Here is a 21,148-nt window from a genome sequence, read left to right on the forward strand (position 1 = left end):
TGGTGGCCAAGGGAGGACCATCTTATGTGCCACCAGGGGAGACGAAAATGAGGACCTCGATCTTGGATAAATGCTATTCCAAGATCAATATTTTGATGGAGAAGATGAAGGCATGTTGGGTGGCATCGGGGTGCGGCATAGTTATGGATGGGTGGACGAACATTAGCCATCGTCCACTCATCAACGTCATGGTCACATGTGCAGAGGCCCCATACTTCCTTAGAGCAGTTGATTGTACAGAGCATCGTAAAGATGTTGATTTCCAGTTTCAGGTCCTCAGGGAGGCTATTGAGGAGGTTGGGCCACAAAATGTGGTCCAAGTAGTGACAGATGCAGCCTATGTGTGTAGAGCAGCAGGGAGACTCGTTGAGGCAGCCTATAGACACATTTGGTGGACCCCATGTTGTGTGCATGCCATGAACAATGCACTCAAGGACATGGGGAAGATTGACTGGATTAGAGGAGTGGTCACCGATGCGAGAGATGTGCAGATGTTTATCTGCAACCACCACACTTCACATGCACTCTTCAGGACCTTCGCAAAGGAGGAGTTCTTGAAACCAGTTGAGACTAGATATGCATCCTATTTCATTCTCTTGGAGAGAATGATTGAGTTGCAAGAGTTATTGTAACTCATGGTTATGACTAATGAGTGGAATAGGTGGGTTGAGGCCAAGACAGAGCAGGGGAGAAGGGTGAAGGAGATAGTGAAGAGTGATGTGTTTTGGACTGATGCGAAATACATTGTCTCCATCATTTCTCCAGTATTCCAGGTGATCAGATATGGGGATGGGGATGCACCTAACCTTGGAGAGGTGTATGAGTGCATTGACTCTATGCTTGACCAGATGAGGGTGGCTGTGCGAGTGAAGGACCCCTCTCTAGCATTCTACAATGAGCAAATCCGGCCTATCATTCAGAGTAGATGGGACAAGTTGAACACTCCTTTGCATATGGCTGCCTTTGCCTTGAATCCTAAGTGGTACAAGGCTAGACCGGGTAGAATGACACCGATTGAGGATGATGAGGTGAAGGCGGGTTTCTTTAGGTGCATAGAGAAGATGTTTGATTCCAGAGATGCCGGCACAATGCGCACCGAGTGGGGAAGATTTGCCACTCTTAGAGGTTATTCAGATGCGGCAAAGATGGATATAGACACTATGGCACGGGAGGACCCACTTTTGTGGTGGACTTGTCATGGCCCGAAATCTTTGACCACCACTCTAGCCATCCGTTTGCTATCCCAGGTTTCCAGTTCTTCAACTGCTAAGAGGAACTGGTCTACATATAGCTTCATCCACTCTCTTAAGAGGAACAGACTTACCTCTAAGAGAGCAGAGAAGCTTGTGGTTGTACACAGTGCTTTGCGTCTCATAGACCGCAAGACACTCATGTACAAGGAGAGTCCAGCGGCACGATGGGATGTAGAGCCAGAGGAGCCTTCACAGATTGATGAGGATGATCCTACCACTTCAAATACAGGGCTAGTTGGTGTGAGCTTGAGGGACCTTGATCTTCAAGAGTCCAGCAATTCCAGTGAGGAGGAGTTCACAGATGATTAGAGGCCTCCATTAGCTACATTTTGAGTTTTGTCATTTTGTCTTTGACTCTAGTCTCTTTTGTAATGCTATTGCTACACGTATTTGTATTTTGCTACTCATTGTAATGATGAATCATGTAATCATCTTTATTATTATAGACTTTGCAATGGCATCAAATATTCGTATTTTCGTTTTCCTTTTTCAATATTCATATGATAGAAATGAGAAATCTCCAATTTGACAATTTCATTTGTCAAATTTTATTTAGCATTTAGCAATTAGTATTACTAATCTAAGTAATCTTGGTATTTCCTATAGTTTCATTTGAAATCTAATTCTTATACTGTTATACATCTGTTCAAAACTAGTTTTTCAAGTACTATATGTATATATATGAGCACCGCCACCCCGCCGCCCCCCCGCCGCCGTCCCCCCGCCGTCCCCAAATTTAGGCCCTTGGTCCCCCCGTCCCGGAAACGCGTCCCCCCCGTCCCCCCGTCCCCAACGCCCGTGGAACACTGTCTAGAGTTGATGGCACACACAAGCATGTGGAAAGCTTTGTAAAATCCCTTACTGAAATCTAACTGTAATGGAATGTTTACGTCCAGGATGTGCAGTGAGGTGCTAATTAATTTAATCAGTGGGACGTTGAAGTGCCTATGAACTAGTATAAAGCCAATTAACCTTCATACTCTGTAATTCAACATGGCTTAGATTGAACAGTAATCATACACATTCAGAACTCAGCATTACATTGACTGAACCGACATTATATTTAATATTACTTAGTTAAGTATTGCTGGGTGCACCTGTTAATTGTTGATGTCATATTTGCTAGCATGTTCCTCCTGTAGCATCTTCGTACTCTCCCTGATTGGCTGCGTAGAGGCCTCTGTCGTGAACTTCAATTCTGTTGACTCTTACGGAATGGACATTCAACGGTGGGTTCCCTCGTTAACGGTAACTGCTGATGAATCCCTCTTAACACGTGAACCATTTCATACTCCCAGACTGTGCTTCATGTCCATGATGCCCCAGGGTGGAAGTCTCGACTCCCCTGCAATCCGATGCAATTTATCCAATACAACCCGACTTCCGTCTCATAATTCCTGCTTCCGTCTTCTCCTGACCTGCTCACACGGTGCTCTATGAATGACAGGCTCTTGTAAAACTCTACGGAATGGTGTTCGTATTCTTCAGGTGCGTCACACGGGAATGATGTGTGACCTGTACGTGGTATTGCTCGCATCTACACCGATGCCCAAGCCTTCCCTCTGACCAATGTGTAGATTATACACGTCTCGGCAATCTTATTCAAATGGTCCCTTAATATTACTCCCCTTGTTTCAACGTTTTAATTCCAATAGGCCAGTATTTGTCCGGCAAAAGGAATTCTTTCTTCATATGTTGATATCATGCAGATAATCAACAGTCATTTTCTCCACGTCTGGCTTTAATCAAAACTCGCATATCTTCTCGGGTACTGCTCATTCCTTTTATTATCCACAATCGGTTAAGAATCCCATAATAGTTAGGAACAATTACGATTTACATGTAAGTAAAATACATTCTTGAAAATATTAATTATTTATATAAATGGGGAATACTTATATAAAATAATTAATATATCTTATATACTCGTTAATTATTAATTAGGGGGACATGACAATCTCCCCTACCTCATGTTGCTTGCCCTCAAGCAACTCCAAAACGCATTCATTTTCCCAAGTAGCATCATCATGAGGCAGATTTTTCCATTTGATCAGATATTCTCGGATAGTTCTATTTCGCAGTGGCCTGTTCTGTGTGTCCAAAATTACTTCGAGTACCATTTCGAGCTTCCCTTCATCATTCAAAGGAGGTAAAACCTCAGATACGGACACCTGTTGTCCCAAGGTTTTCTTGGGACAAGATACATGAAATACATTATGTATTTTACTATCGACTGGCAAATCAAGTTCATACGCGACTATACCAACCTTCCGTGCTATCTAATAGGGACCATAAAACCGAGGCTTTAGTTTTTCAGATCCACTACGTTTAAGAGAAGATTGTCGATAAGGCTGCAACCTGAAGAATACCAAGTCTCCCACTTCGAAATGGCGTTCAACTCGCTTTTTATCTGCATAGATTTTCTGTTGATTCTGTGCACGTTGCAGATTCTCCTTAAGGGCTGACAAAACGTCATGACTTTCTTGAAGCCAATCACGAGTTCTAGGTACATTGCTCTGTTCAAAAGCAAGGTCGAGAAAAGAGGATACGTCATAGCCATATAATGCTTTGAAAGGAGACATACCAATTGACATATGAAAGGTAGTATTATAACAATATTCACCCAAATATAACCAACGAACCCAAGCTTTCTGATGACCGGCTACACAATTACGAAGATAACCTTCAATCCATTTGTCCACTATCTCTATCTGTCCATCGGTTTGCAGATGATAGCTGGTGCTATGATTCAACTCTGTACCTGTCAATCTGAAAAGTTCCCCCCAAAATATGCTCAAGAATCTACTATCTCTATCACTGATTATAGTCTTTGGTAAACCATGTAATCGGAAAACCTCTCTGAAGAATAATTATGCAATCTGAACTGCTGTACATTCCGTAGTGATAGAAAAGAAGTGTGCAAATTTAGTTAATCTATCAACCACAACAAATATACAATCTTTACCTTGGGATTTTGGTAAACCTGTGATGAAATCCATGGATATACTTTCCCATTTCTGATCTGGTATAGATAGTGGCTGTAATAAACCGGCTGGATATGTTTGTTCAACTTTATTTTGCTGACAGGTGGTGCATTCCTTTACATAAGGTAGGACATTGTCTTTTAAACTTTTCCAAGTAAACCGTTCTCGTATCTGACGATACATTTTGAAGTATCCGGGATGCCCTGCTAGAGAAATATCATGCATAGATTGGAGAATTTTTTCTTTTAACTTCGATCTTGGTGTTAAATAAATCCTGCCCTTGTAATAAATAACATCATTAGCAACTGTATATTTATCATCTTGTACATTACCATCTAGCAAATCACATGCAAAAGAATCCTTTGAATACTCAACCAGCAATAAAGATTTCCAATCAGCTGTTACGACAGATAACGCATTGATTCCAGGTCTTCTAGATAAAGCATCAGCAACAACATTATTTTTACCTTTTACATATTCAATCTCAAAGTCATAAGCTTGAATTTTACTGATCCACTTTTGTTGCCTGTCATTTAAATCTTTCTGTCCCAAGAAATACCTCAGACTGTTATGGTCAGTTTTCACCACAAATCTGCTACCAACCAAATACTGTCTAAATTTTGTCAATGCATGCATGATTGCCAACATTTCTTTATCATAGATGGAATATAATTTCTCAAGTTTACTAAGTTTCCTGCTTTCATAAACTATAGGGTGTTTGTTCTACATTAAAACTGCCCCTATTCCATCACCAGAAGCATCACATTCCAACACAAAAGGCTGATTAAAATCCGGGAGAGCAAGTACTGGACAAGAACTCATTACCTCTTTAAGTTTCTCAAATACCTGTTGAGCTTCCTCAGTCCATCTAAATGCCCCCTTTTTGGTAAGATCTGTCAAGGGTGCCCCAAGCTGTGAAAACCCTCTGACGAATCTCCTGTAATAACTGCATAAACCAAAGAATCCCCTTAACTCTGTAAGGTTCCGTGGTGGTGGCCACTCCAAAATGGCTCTTATCTTCTCTTGATGAACCTGTACCCCTATTGCACTGATCATATGTCCTAAATATAAAATTTCAGTCATTCCAAATTCACATTTAGATGCCTTTGCATACAATGATTGTGATTCCATAATTCCAAGAATTATGTCAATATGTTTCAAATGCTCTTCCCAAGTTTTGCTATAAATCAATATATCGTCAAAGAATACTAGCAAAAATTTCCTTAACTGTTTGTTAAAGATACGATTCATACAAGACTGAAATGTTGTCGGAGCATTTGTTAGACCAAACGGCATAACCAAGAATTCATAACGACCATAACGACAACGGAAAGCAGTTTTATGAATGTCTTGTTCTCTCAACTTAATCTGATGATACCCTGATCTCAAATCAATTTTAGAAAAATAGATAGCACCATGTAATTCATCTAACAATTCATCAATTCGAGGAATCGGATACCTGTTTTTTATTGTTTTCTTGTTAAGGGCTCAGTAATCAATACACATTCGAAGAGTTCCATCCTTCTTTTTGACCAACACTACAGAGGATGCAAAAGGACTAGAACTAGGTCTGATGTGCCCCATATCCAATAACTCCTTAATTGCTTTTTCTATTTCATCCCTGAATGTTTTAGGGTGTCTATAAGGAGTAGTAATTACTGGTTTAGCACCTTCTTCTAATTCAATAGTATGTTCAAAACCTCTATCTGGTGGGACTCCTGGAGGAATATCACTGAAAACCAAATGTATGTGAATCTAGCACTGTTAATAGATCATCTTGATAAGATTTAGATTCAAAGTCTGATACCTTGTTGGAGATTAAACATTGTGCTGACCATGCTACATTTCCATGTCTGAAAATAGCTTCCATTCTTTTCGCACTGACGATCCTGGGCCCACTGTTAGACATACCACGAAGGACTACTTTCTTATCATCAATTTTAAAAGAGAATTCCATTCTTTTAAAGCTCTGTGTATATTCATCTAATGTTTCCATCCACTGTATGCCCAAAATAACATTAGTGTCAGCCAGATCAATCACATAGAAATCATCAGTAACAGTGTAATTGGCAAGAGTAATATTCAATTTAGGAACTTTATGAGTGCTAGACAAATTAGTTCCACCTGCTACTCTAACATCAAATCCCTCATGTTTTTCTATTTGTAAACCACGTTTTTCTACAAGCGTTGCATCTATAAAATTATGAGTAGAACAACTATCAAGCATAACAATTACACGTTGTCCATTCAAAACTCCTCTAACTCTGAAAATATTATAATGTGGGGTTCCCGTCATGGATGCTATTACTCCTTCTCCTTGTTTGATACCTGTTTCTATCTCAGTATTCAGAGGTGTTCGTTCTATGTTAGGATTAACATTCTCTTCATCCTCACTATCAGACATAACCTCAATATAATGAATTTTCCCTTTCCCTAAACATCTGCGTCCATGCTGCCATGCGTCCCTACAACTGAAACATAGATTTTTCCTTCTGAGCTCTTCTCTTTACTCTTTATCCAGCCTGTTTTTAGGGAAAGCATCTTTGTTGAAAGGTTGTTTGTCTTTTTCTGGTTTAGGAGGTGGTCCTTTGTTAAAATATTTTCCTTTTGAAGATGGTTCCAATTCTCTTGCCCTTTTGACAGCTGTTTGTAAAGTAGGGGGATTTAAGGATTTAACCCACCCTTTGAGGGAGTCAGACAATCCATCTATAAATATCACAATCTTATGTCTTTTTGAGATTTCAGTCACTAAGACAGCCAATTTTTCAAATTCAGAAATATATTGTTCAACAATTCCAATTTGCTTAAGCTGAGTCAATTCCTTAAGATGTAATTCAGGATCTTTAGAATCAAACCTATCAATAAGTTTCTCAGTAAACTCAACATAAGTGCCTATCAAATTATGGCCCAAAGTTATTTGTCCATGATGCCACCATTCATGTGCTACACCGTCAAGATGTAATGCAGCATATTTAATTGTTTCTTCTTCCATCATAGGGTTTAATTGGAAATATGTATCTAGTTTTTGCACCCAAGCCCGAGCAGTTGTCTTACCTGAGCCATCAAAATAAGGGATGGACATCTTTCCAATTTTTCTTTGTAATTCACTGTTGTTTCCTCGCTGTCCTCTTGGCCTATGTTTTATTCTGACATCTAAATATTCTCTAAATGTCATTGATGATCTGAATTCTTCACCAGAACCTAACCAGTCTTGATGTATTTCTTCCTGAATTTCTCTTATTGTAGGTTCATTTTCAGGTGGCTGGTTTCTAGCAGTAAATGTAGGCATAAATGGTCTTGCTCTTCCTGTTCTTTCCGGCTGATTATTAACTGATTGTTCATCTCTACCCCCATTGTTTCCCCCATTATGCTGATTATTTTGTCTTCCATTATTTTGGTGATGGTTAATATTATTAGCCATAAACTAGGTCATCAAGTTAGTCATTCTATTAACATTATCCTGCATATCTTGCTGACTTCTGATTAATGCAGCCAATAAATCCCTATTGTTATCCGGGTCTCCCATGTTGGTTTCAAAAATAAATTCCTCGTCTGTTTCTGTGTGGCTATCCTCAATTTCAAATGGAATTGATGAACTATTCTGTGCTAAAGGAGAATTTGGAAACCTGTTCTGACGGGCCCTAGTACTTCGGAAATTATAATTTCCTTGGTGCATAATCAACTGTATAATAGTTTTTCGTGAAATTTCAATACCCTGCAGACTGGCAGGATTCAAGAGCTCTGATACCACTGTAAAATCCCTTACTGAAATCTAACTGTAATGGAATGTTTACGTCCAAGATGTGCAGTGAGGTGCTAATTAATTTAATCAATGGGACGTTGAAGTGCCTATGAACTAGTATAAAGTCAATTAACCTTCATACTCTATAATTCAACATGGCTTAGATTGAACAATAATCATACACATTCAGAACTCAGCATTACATTGACTGAACCGACATTATATTTAATATTACTTAGTTAAGTATTGCTAGGTGCACCTGTTAATTGTTGATGTCATATTTGCTAGCATGTTCCTCTTGTAGCATCTTCGTACTCTCCCTGATTGGCTGCGTAGAGGCCTCTGTCGTGAACTTCAATTCTATTGACTCTTACGGAATGGACATTCAATGGTGGGTTCCCTCGTAACGGTAACTGCTGATGAATCCCTCTTAACACGTGAACCATTTCATACTCCCAGACTGTGCTTCATGTCCATGACGCCCCAGGTGGAAGTCTCGACTCCCCTGCAATCCGATGCAATTTATCCAATACAACCCGACTTCCATCTCGTAATTCCTGCCTCCGCCTTCTCCTGACCTGCTCACACGGTGCTCTGTGAATGGCGGGCTCTTGTAAAACTCTACGGAATGGTGTTCGTATTCTTCAAGTGCATCACACGGGAATGATGCGTGACCTGTACGTGGTATTGCTCACATCCACACCGATGCCCAAGCATTCCCTCTAACCAATGTGTAGATTATACACGTCTCGGCAATCTTATTCAAATGGTCACTTAATATTCCTCCCCTTGTTTCAACGTTTTTATTCCAATAGGCCAGTATTTGTCCGGCAAAAGGAATTCTTTCTTCATATGTTGATATCGTGCAGATAATCAACAGTCATCTTCTCCACGTCTAGCTTTAATCAAACTCACATATCTTCTCAGGTACTGCTCATTCCTTTTATTATCCACAATCGGTTAAGAATCCCATAATAGTTAGGAACAATTACGATTTACATGTAAGTAAAATACAGTCTTGAAAATATTAATTATTTATATAAATGGGGAATACTTATATAAAATAATTAATATATCTTATATACTCGTTAATTATTAATTAGGGGGACATGACAAGCTTAATCCAAAACACACCAAGAAGTCAAAAAGAGCTTAATGCTACCCTTGCTGATTTGCAAACAATGAAGAACACGATGGAAGAAATCAAGGCAGCTTCCTTGCATGTAATCCATGGTAGAGATAATAGCTACTAAGGTTGCAAATGAGACCTTAGATTTATACAAGAGAACAAAGGTAAATTGATAGATATTTGAAAGGCCCTAAAAGAAGCAGAAAATCAGATTGTTGACACTAATCATTTTAGAAAGCAAGAGAACAAAGGAAAGATACAGGAGATCAAGGAGGTGATTTAGGAACTTGACAGCCTACAAGAAACCTATGATCTGGATCATTGTCCCAAAAGATCACATAACAGAAGTTTGGACCAGCAAGAACATTGTTATGATTCGGAGTTAAGGATTGTTTTCAGTCTATTGATAATCCTTTGTTTGAGGTACATGCTATTGTGACTTATAATAATCCACTCTTTAAGTTGGGTGATGGAGTTCCTTCTGATTCCAGTGATGAAATTGAAGTCGAGCATAAGAGATGAGACCTAGGTGTAGAATCCAACACTATGCTATTCCAACACTATGCTATTGAGACAGGATTGGAGTTGTGGATCAAACTCCAGTGATGCTACCGTTGTCCACTATCCAATCGATTCTCTCATGAATGTTGTTCATGACATACAGATGAGTGAGATTACCTCTTCTGACCAGCAATCAAGTATTGAATGGTTGAGCTTTGTTGGTAGAGTTCATGGGTTGATAGATTTTGAGCCTTTGATGGCTTAAATGACAGCTAATTGTGGGAAATTTTTCAAGTACAATTCAGATTTTTGCATCCACCACAATGAGTAATGATTTCTGCAAACGCTCCATGGTATTGATATTCATATCTACAAATAACACTATGATGATTGTGGTGTGTTGGGTGAGTTGAGTACCCAAAACAACCCTTTTGGCATCTTGAGGGAATATGTTGAGATTTCTATTCTATGGTTGAGAAGATTTCATTTGTTATTACTCAGGAATGCATTTGACAGAGATATGTACTTCACTGAGATGCCTAGGCAGGATTTGTTTCATAATATTTATTTCAGCCCCTTCAAGTATGTTAGTTTGGATTTTGAGTACTTCTTGGGGTTCCAGGACACGAGGTTGCAGATTGGGCACATGAGTCAGACTATTATAATTAGAGTGGAACACATCAGCGTGGTGACTTTTTTCTAAGACTGACTTAGAACCCAAGGCTCACATGGGACTGCAATTTAGCAGTTGTTGTGAATAAGTTGGCTTTTGATGACTATCGTGAACTTACTCCAATAATATATGAGTTCTTCGAAAAGCAATTTGCTGAGAAGTTGACCGAGTTTGTACAGTATTGGATTGCTCTTCCTACAGGTGGTGTTCAAGAGATGTCTTTTACTGGTTTTCAGCAAGGCTATCTTTTGAGCAGTTGGCACTATAGATCTCCAAGACCTTGGGACCCACGACTTTCTGTTGAATGGATTGGCATGGCATTGGATTGCTTCACAATGTAAAAGAGTTTGGCAATGTTTTTGAGTTCAGTTGCATCGGTTTGAAGCAAGAGATTTTTGCTGGAGCATTCTTCAGGTTTTTTTGGGACCCTGGCATTGCCTTGCAAGTTCAAGATTGCTTGAGGGCAAGCAATCTTTGGAAAGGGAGGACTGTAATGTCCCTCTTTTATCTGGCCTAAAAATATAATTAAAATTAAGTTTTAATTAATTAAGATGGTCATTAATTCCTAAGTGACCACTTTATTGCCCAAGCTAAAGTAAGAAATTAAAAAGAAAGGGAAATATGAAGAGAAAGGGAAGCTGAAAAGGTGAATTTGAAGAGTTTCCCAGAAGATTATAAAAGAGCAGTGAGAGGCTAAATGGGATATGTTGAGTTTATCCTTTCTCTTGGATTTAAACCTTTGTGGTTCTGGAGCTTGGAACTTGTTACATCTTGACCTCTTGTGGATGCAAACCCTCTTGGGAAGATCAATTTCAGTGGTGAAAGTATCCACCCTAGCTGGTATTTGGCAGAATCACCTAGATTTCGCATATGCACTTCAATGTTCTTTGATCACATTTGTTAAGTCTTTTTAAAAGACAAATTTCTTAAGGTTGAAATGATTACAATTTGATTTAGAAGAATTTTCTATTACAGCAAGCAAGTATTATTTTCTGCAAGTATATCACTGTCATTGTTGCATGAAAGATTTATCACAGCAGCAGGGTTGTGGGTCAAATATTTCTTGAGATCAGTTGCTGATTGATCATCGCTAGTTAGTTGTGTTAATCTCCATATTTCTGCAGCTTGTATCAAATTGATTTATGAAGTTCTGAGCAATATATTATCAATTTCCAGATTTCTACTTGCAAGAAGGTTAGCTCTTCATACCATTGTTCTTGAGCTGAGATTTGCTATTATTTTCTGTGCATTGCATTCATCATTTAATTGTCATCCCTGCACATTATCAATATAAACCTAAAACACCTATGCCTGCAATCAAGAATACCATTTAAGCTCAGCTATGAAAAAATTGTTTGACAAATTACTGTGAAAGGATAGGTAAAAATTTGGGCAAGATTTCATAGGGAATATTACACAGAAAAACAAATCCTTGGTATGAAAACAACAAGAGATGGGAAAAATCGCACATTAACATTGTCTCAAAGTGATTACATAGAGAAGGTGTTGAAAAGATCTCAAATGCAAAATGCAAAACTAGTTAGTACACCTTTGCCAGTCTGTAATGTCCCCTTGCTGACTAACTTGGAAAGTGGAACAATTACCTAACTTAAACCTTTGTACTCTATCCAAATAATTGCAATTAAGTTCAATTAAAAGAATGTCCACAAATACTCAATTGATATTTCTGTCTATGTATGTAAATTTATGCAAGATTGGTACTAAACTGATAGCAATGTCTGATATACAAATATGAAATATGCTATGAATGAGATTATGTATCACTTATTGATAAAGAGATGATACTATGTCTGATATAAATGACATATTTATGCAATTGATTTATATTGCTTTCTGCAAGAGTTTGCTGTATCTAATATATCAATTTGATTATGCAAATATATTGATATTGCTAGAAGTGGTATGTTGCTGTTTCAGATTGATATTCGAATGCTTGCAACTTGATAATTGATGCTGTTTCTGATGTGCAATCTTTAATACTTGCAATCCCTTGGTGCCATCTATGATTTGCACGATATTACTTGCAACCGATAATGCCAATGGCACTTCCTCTTACAGAGCAGATGCAAAGCAGATCCAATAAGGAATGATATAAAAGAAATAAAAATCTGATGGTATCCTCCCTTGATCGATGAGAATGAATGCCTTTTTATATCATCATTCTTGAATAAGGAGTTGCCTTGGACGAGACATGTCTCGTGTCCATTCATATCTGTCACCCTTCGCTATTATTACTAATCACACCATTTCCATATTAATCAATGCCTTCATGCTTTTACACTTGGTGTAGTCATCGTATCCCTTCATAACTTATACAAATCGTGCCTCTTACTAATTGGGGTCATTAATCAATTGCTGAGCGTACTTTTGTTAACTAATCACTACTGTTGTTTTCTTCATTTGTGAATCATTGTCAAGGTAGTATGTTCTCCTTATGGTCGATAATCCTCTTATGGCGATCTTCTGATCCCAAAGCTAACAATCGATTAGTGATTAACTAATCCTTGTGTTAACATTGTTGATTAATTTGTGTCACGCGTATCAAATCTGTGACTTCTCCAATGAACATCCATGGAATGTATTCTATAACCTGATTCCCACCTTCAATCATGATTATATGGCAACGGTATGCTGATGTATTTCAGATCTGATTATTGTGCTGACTTGCTTACTCAGATCGGTGTAGATGTATTACATGATTCTGTTACCATTCTCATTATCTGAACCAGCCCAATTTATAGATCCTCCTGGCTACTTCATGAACAGATATATGTATACCTTCCAATGATGTGCACCACTGTTGTCTTGCTATGGGTTTGGAAAAGCTCCATGAAATTATGCATCTATCATTGGTTAAGTTGATCAATGGTCATGAATTCGTATGTGTGAGAGAGTTGTTTCACCATGAGAACTTGGATGGTTGCAAGTCGTTATGCCTTGATGTATGGATAATATATCAATCTTACTTGTCTTAATTCTTATGGGAATAAGATTATCTCCTCAATGTGTGCTACTTACAAAAGATATACAACCTAATATTGGTACTATGTACACTTATTACTTACTAACTCTTAACTACTTAGATTGATCAAGACTGCCACCATTGATCATACAACCTGTTTGTTGTTTTCTAGGTCAAAGATGGGGACATGACAGAGTCATTTTAAATTGACTAAGCAGATGTGTCCCAAGACATAAGAGGAGATGGACAACAAGTTCAAAGTTACATACTCTTCAGCAGTTGGTAGCTTGATGTATGTCATGGTGTGTACAAGGCCAGATATTGCACATGCAATGGGAGTTGTGAGAAAGTATATGAACAATCCTAGAAAAAAGCATTTAAATGCAATAAAGTGGAATCTTAAATGTTTGAGAGGTGCTACTACTCAGATATTATGCCTTGGAAGTTCCAATTCTATTCTACAAGGAGATATGTTGATTCAGATTTAGTAGATGATATTGATAGCAGGAGCATCACCGGATATGTCTTTACTGTAGGTGGAACAGTAGTTAGTTGGATTTCACAATTGCAAAAGGTTGTTGCACTTTCAACAATAGAAGCAGAATATGTTGTTGCTACAAAGGCTAGTAAAGAGATGATTTGGTTACAAAGGTTTATGGAGGAATCAGGCAAGCAGCAAGAGAATAGCAGGTTGTACAGTGATAGTCAGAGTGCCATTCATCTTGCAAAGAACTCAGCCCTTCACTCTAAGACTAAACATATACAGCTCATACGATCAGTTTAAAAGATGGACAATTGAAGAGGGAAAAGATACACACTAGCCAAAATCCTACAAATATGTTAACCAAGGCAGTAACTCAAAACAAACTAGTTCCCTGCTCAATCGATTTTTGTCAGCCTTTAAGCATGATAATAGTGGAAATGAAAAACAAACCAAGTCCAAGTGCGTCAATCTAGTGGGAGCTACAATTGCAGCGATATTCGTCCAAGATCAATGTCCAAGTGGGAGATTGTTTTGGTGTGGAGCCTAATCAATCTCCAAGTGGGAGAGTGTTGGTACGTGGCAATGAATCATGTTGTTGGGCTTAAATTTTGATGACTTTGTCAGCTGTATTTTCCCCCAAATCAATTAACAGGGAAGTGCCGATATAAGGATTACTCATTATTTAATAAAGGAGTCGGCTATTGTTTTGGTATGTAAAATGACCTTTGTAAACCGCCGTAAAGGCTTGATAAATAAGTGGTTGTGAAATATGAAAAAACAACAGATTGTAATTTGCTCCTCTTAATAATAAAAGGAAAGTGGATGACTATTTCTCTATAGATGTAGCTCACATCGGGTGAACCACATTAAATCTGCATTATTGTAAATTGTTATTTTTGCCTCTTTTCTTTTGCATTAAATTTAATATTGTTTATTGCTCTGATCTGCCTAAACCCTAACAGAAAAAAGGTAAAAATATGGTAAATTAAAACACACTAAATAATCATAAAAACATGGAAAAGAAAATTGCAATATTATTTCATGTCAAATAGAGTGCATAGAATGACAAACAAAGTCCAAACACTTCATTTATAATTCTAATCAAGTATCAGTATGTCATAGACTCGTTACTCACAGTCGAGTCCTTAGTCAACAGTCATATCTGATATACAAAACAAGATTGGGTAATACAAAATTCAAATGGCCTCTAAGGAAGCCATTTTGTCCAACAAGAACATTCATGATCATCCATAACCTTATCAAGGATAACCAAATCCTCATTTGTGATCTCTTTAGATTCAAGATCAATCTAATCTAGATCATTTGGTTGATCATCTTCAACAGTACTTGAGATTAGCAATGATGAATGCATAAATTCTCATCCTACTAGTGTATATTACAAAAATAAAAAATAAAAAATTATTGAAAGTCATCGTTGAAAATTTTCTAACCTTATATTTTCTTGAAGCAAAGACACAAGTTGTGGTAGACAAAACCCAAATCATGCATCCATTGTTTGGCTAAACCAATTGCATTTCTTAGAATGTATATGCTCAAATACACTCAAAACCAAAAACATTGCATAGTTTGGGTTAAAATTTGCATCGCCATCCAACAAAATGATTTGGCCTCAAAGCAAAAGTATTCCCACCATTGCACTGACATTAGATTAGTTGCAAAAGAAAATTTTATTATAACCAAGTGATTGACCATTGAATTTTGTTTTATGTCTAATAAATCAGATTGCAAATTAACAATGTACCAAAAACATTGCACGGTTGGGTTAGAATTTGCATCACCATCCAACAAAATGATTTGGCCTCGTAGCAAAAGTATTCCCACCATTACAATGACATTAGGTTAGTTGCAAAAGAAAATTTTATTAAAACCAAGTGACTGACCATTGAACTTTGTTTTATTTCTAATAAATCAGATTGCAAATTATTAATTTAGAAATTAATACCCAGGATTACTATCTTGATTCAACTTCACATATGTCTAGGAAGTCCTTTGCTTGCTTGTACAATGGCAGCTCTGCTATGGTTGCTCATTTTTCCTCTACATTGAGGAATGAATGTGAAAATGTATTTGAACAACCCTACACTCACTAGTCCATCTTCCATAAATGATGGGCTATGATAGATAGAGGGATTCAAAAAGTAGGCTACAAGGATATGACAAGGCATTTGGCAATTGTAATTTTCCCACTTTTGGACTAGGCATTCGGAGAGAAAATAATTCAATTAATTAAATTAAGCTGTCTAAATTAATGTTTTTCAGGCAATATTAAATCAATTGTGTTTATGAGTTGAATATTTAATTTTTATAAAGTGAATTTACCTGGGGCCAAAAATAAAGTAAAATATTATAAGGTCACTTTTATGGACCAAACAGAATTACTAGTGATTTTAAATTATGTATTCCAGAAATTTCCATAGGGAGTTTTATAAGGAAGCTTTGGAAGCTCATTTGATGAATTCTTGGTTATTTATTTTGAAGACACCCTCTTTGGAGTCTAAGCTATTGTTCAACTATTCGGTCTAGGATAAAAACCCTAAGGTGAATATTGGTTTTGTGGACAGAAACCCACCCATCCAATCCTTGGTGAATTCATTCAAATTTCACAGTACATAGAGAAACAAAGTTATTGTTGAAGGTTACAGGTCCCAGAATATCAGGTACAAATTCATTTAGTTTTGCCTGCAAAATAAATTTGCCAAGTGTTGTGTGTGAAATGAAGATAAATCAAAATATTTACAATGATATGTGTGCAATGGTAAAATGGTTTAAAATATATATATATATATATATATATATATACATATATATATACTATTATGCATGCTGAGATTAACCCAATTGTACCATAAGTGAAGCCCCGTACGGAGTCGTGCCTATTTAAGATGATAGCAAGAATGATTTTTGGCATATTTTTAAGGCTGTAAAGCCTTAAATTTCCTGAGTGCTTCTCAGCAAGGAATCGCAGCCTCTTAAAAAGGAGCTGCCACACTTAAATCTGTTCATCCCATGCCAAAAGGCTACTGTACCAGGTTCAAACCTGCCGTACAGCCAAGAGGAAAATATAAGAAGATTATTGATTGGTTTTTTACTACTCTACCATACAGGTCAGCAATTTTGTGTGTGAATATTGATGGTTTAATAAAGACAATTCAGCTGTAAGGAATTTGAAATTTCTGAGTATATTATTTTTATAACAGCAATAAAGTGGTACAGAAAAGTTGTTAGTTGACCATTTTATCCAATGATTTCATATAAATGAAACATAATCAATATTTGAGATTAGGAATAAAATGCTATGATGACTATTTACCATGTTCCTTCAAACAAGTTGAAAAAAAAACTCAGATCAGCTGAATGCAAACTGTTTAACAAAATGTCTGAAGGAGTTCAATGAACAATGGTATGATTTTATGTTGAATTTGTTATTTTAAATGCTAGCAGCAGCAACCCTTAATGTTTGCACTCAGGAATACCTTGCATCTGGTTATATGCAAAGTGTTTGGTGAAATGCCCATGTGTTAAAATTGTGAAAATTCCAAGTTTGGTCAAATTATTCTGGTAAGGATCTTACAGCAATCCCATCTAGCATTAATGATCTCCCAAACCAACATAAATCTCTTCTTACCATTTCACGATTTGGATTGTATCGCCATCTTTGCCCCTATCTATGGCTTCATAAAGATAACACTTGGAGGATTTTCCCCCATCAACAAATCTTAGCACTTAGACAAAGATATTCGAAATTTGTACAATATCTTTTGCACCTTTCCAAAATGCATCATCAAATACAAGATAAGGAATGCTGATCCCCTCCATCTAACCAGATAAAAGAGCACTCCTGCAATATCACATAGCAAACATGTGTTTGAGGTTCATCTTTTGGGTGCATATATTCTGAATTGCCAAGAAATTAGTGGCAAAATTTGCTACCCTTGGTCTCAAAAGTTCCTTTTCCTGAGTGAATTTTCTCATCATGCTCAACATCATAGTGTGGTTATAAATGAATTTGGTCATGGATCTCCCCCTCTCCACTATATATTAAATCCAACTGAGCTTTCCAATGACCTCAAGGATTAGATCAATGCAATGTACTACACATGGGCTCCAAAACAATGTGGGGCTCTCCATTAGAAGTTTGCTTACAATTTGCTGCAATATCAATAATGAATTGGACTACATTTTTTGGTCCAAAATCCATCATAGACTCATCAAAAAGTGAAAACAATAAGTGACCTGATTTCACTTTATCCAATGCATCTACAAATTTTAGGAGCATCATGACATTTTTTGATGCAAAATGAAAGTTGATCCATGTACATTTTCTTCTATCACTCTACCCATCAAACATAATACTACAGCTTGTAATCTTCTATAGCTTGTGATACTCAATGACCATCTTAGTAAAATCCTATACTACCTTTGTCAACATGTCAACTCTAAGGATCTTAGATGAGGGGACTTGAAACTCGAACCTAAAATAGCAATAACATCAACCATTGCTTTCCAAAAAGAAGATCAAGTAATGTAGAATGAAATGCTCAAGTAATACCAAAAAATTTATATTGTCTTCCTTGTATGTGCATGAACAATTTTCCTTCATCCCATGCTCTCCAATGATGGTTGGGATCTAGATGTGCTGCATGGTGCAAAAAAGGCATTCACCCTTCCACCACCAATATTAAATCTTTTGAAAATGTTCTTTGGTGGCTATGTGGAAGAGAGGCCAATATGAGCTACCACCACAAGGTATGGAAGAGGTGCTATCACAAAAAGAAATAGATTCATGCCCTAATGTTGATAATAGATATTCCTCATCCTCACCAAAGGTGGTTGTTGCATCATGATCGCTGTAGCACTCACTAGAAGAAATAGAATCATGCATTGGTGTTGATAGTAGATAGTCCTCATCCTCACCAAAAGTGGTCATTGCATTATGATCATCATCACACTCACCAGAAGACCGTATCAATGAACCCAAGATTGTTCTAGCCTTTTCTCCCTTATTTTCTACATAGGCAATGCCAACCTTGCTTATTTGGTCACATTCTGAGGACACAAATTCGTGCAAGGTTTTACTTCATGTCTTGGCAACCTTGTAAGGTGACATTTGAAACAGTGGATTTCCCCACCACTTTCTTCTTTACAAAATTGCATTTTATCCTTTTCATATGGGGAACTGGAGTACAATATTCCCATGCAAAGTCTTTATGTTGTGGCATGATGAAATATTGACTGAAATGAAAAACACATTCATACCCATTGCTATTAATATTAATAAAAAATTTAAAATAATAATAAACAAACACATAGCATGTTGTAACATTTAAGTTTAACCAAAAAATAATGTTTTTTTGATTACCTAACATTTAAGTTGATGTCCCCACAAATCTCTCCTCGATGTTTTCTTGACAAATTTACAGACACCCATTAGAATACAATTAGACGCATTACAACATCATTATATCTACATGAGATGAACATTGCATCACTGGTAACTTGATATAGGTTTCCTGGTCCATATTGCATGCTTGGAGCAGTTCAGCCTTGGCATCCACTCATTCTGCATTCTTCAAATAATCTTTGGGCATTGCTCCAAGTCAAAACTAGATATAAGAGGTATGTGCGGTATCATTAGTGGCAATGTAGGAAAAATTATCTTTTTAAGATTTAACCCTAACAACATTGCAGTGAAGGAAGTAATATCATGAATAATACTAGACAGTCGACACGGGTAAAATTCAGCTGTTTTAAGCAATTAAGAAATCTATTTAATTCCGACCTCTCATCTCGTCTCAATATCATGGTCAAAATTGATGTCATTCAAAGGAAACAATAAATTTACAACATTTTTTACCATCGGTATAAGTTGCAAAATTGAAACACTAGAACAAACCTCACCCCCTTCCAGCAAGTGAAGACTTTTTCATTATTTAGGAGGACAGACAGAGCTCGGAATAACTGAAATCATACCGTACCTTAGATGAATGATGGAAAGGTGGATTGTGAAACAATAGAAATGCTTCCCCAAATCTATTGTATCATAAGAGGAATAAAAGGAAGAAGCGGGATACAATTTATATAATACCAGAACCCCATCCCTTTTCTGTCTCCATTAGTATCAAAAAAGGGATGTGCTTATTAGCACAGTTGGTGCTTTAATTATGTACCGCTTCCATGGTAAATTCTAAGTATCAAACTACCTATATGCTTAATCCTAACCCTAACAATGCTCGATGCAAGCATTTAACTTTGACAATTAAATGAGCACCAATAGCTAGTTGGCAACTCAAAATATAGCCACTCCCAAAAAAACAGCCCTTTTAAACACCTGATGATAATTTTTAACTGGCTGAGCTAAACTGAAGAAATCAAAACAGGTCAACCAAAGCAGCATAAACAACTAACAACTAAGCCAACAGAATAATCGATAGATAGTATAAGATGCAGACCGAGTGACAAAATATAACTGGCACTGCAAAAGCACGGGTAAATCGTTTGTTTGTCTTACCTTTACCGGCTGTCCGCTTTACTGTTGTGCCAGTTCTTATTCTTCTTGCAGGAGAAAAGGAATTGAGACCTTTGTGCACAGGAGGAGGATGAAATGTGGCATTAATGAGAGGACGAGGACATTGAGCTTTACGCGTGCTCAAATGAAGCCACCTCTGTCCTACAGTATTTAATCCCATTACAGGGTGCACGAGAGCCATTGCAATAGAAGGTTTGATCAAAACAAAACCCAATTTATCCGTTTTCGATGATTTCGATTATCCGAAGAAAATGGAATTCAACCCCAAGCCTTGAAAAAGGTTGTAGGACTCTGTGGAAGATTCTCGGTTAGGGCCCCGTAGTTGGCGGTGGTTTCTTTATATGGCCACGTTCGGCAGGATTTGAATTGGAGCATTCTCTTCTTCAGAAGTCACTAGACCATCAATGGGCAAGCTGATAAAAAGAGAAATTTTCCATAGTTAAATTTTTAATTAAAGTTTAATATACTAAATATATTTTTTATTCTAAATTATATGGAAAAAATATATATATATTGTATTTTATGTACTAAATGTATCATAATTTCTATCTCATTTTAAAAAATTAGAATTAAAGTATATTATGTTGAAAGTTTGAATTTTGTATCATAATTATCTCAACATGAATGTATCTTAGAGAGCGTATTCTAACGAAGTACATTTATATGAGGTTTTAAAAGTTTCCTCATGAAAGAGCAAGTAGTTCAGTCATGAAAAATTTCACTAGTCACAAATAGGTTTTAAGTCACAAATAGGTTTTAAGTTTGAGTGACAGCATATCTAATTTTTTTATTAATGTACCTATAATTCATTATAGAAACATATACATTCATTATTACAAAGTGGTAGAAAAC

The 21,148-nt window shown here is 36.9% G+C and overlaps 1 protein-coding gene across 1 annotated transcript in view; it reads right to left on the reverse strand.

The window, feature by feature from the left end:
* LOC131060549 (uncharacterized) overlaps positions 1–20,706 on the reverse strand; it is a 57,007-nt gene extending 36,301 nt beyond the window's left edge. Inside the window, exon 1 of the mRNA XM_057993796.2 lies at positions 20,279–20,706. Within this exon, the coding sequence (XP_057849779.1) occupies positions 20,279–20,477 (199 nt within the window). The 5' untranslated portion in view covers positions 20,478–20,706. The remainder of the gene's footprint in view (positions 1–20,278) is intronic.
* Between the last annotated feature and the right edge of the window lie 442 nt (positions 20,707–21,148).

The sequence above is a fragment of the Cryptomeria japonica genome, chromosome 8 (assembly GCF_030272615.1).
Source record: "Cryptomeria japonica chromosome 8, Sugi_1.0, whole genome shotgun sequence".
Lineage (NCBI taxonomy): Eukaryota > Viridiplantae > Streptophyta > Pinopsida > Cupressales > Cupressaceae > Cryptomeria > Cryptomeria japonica.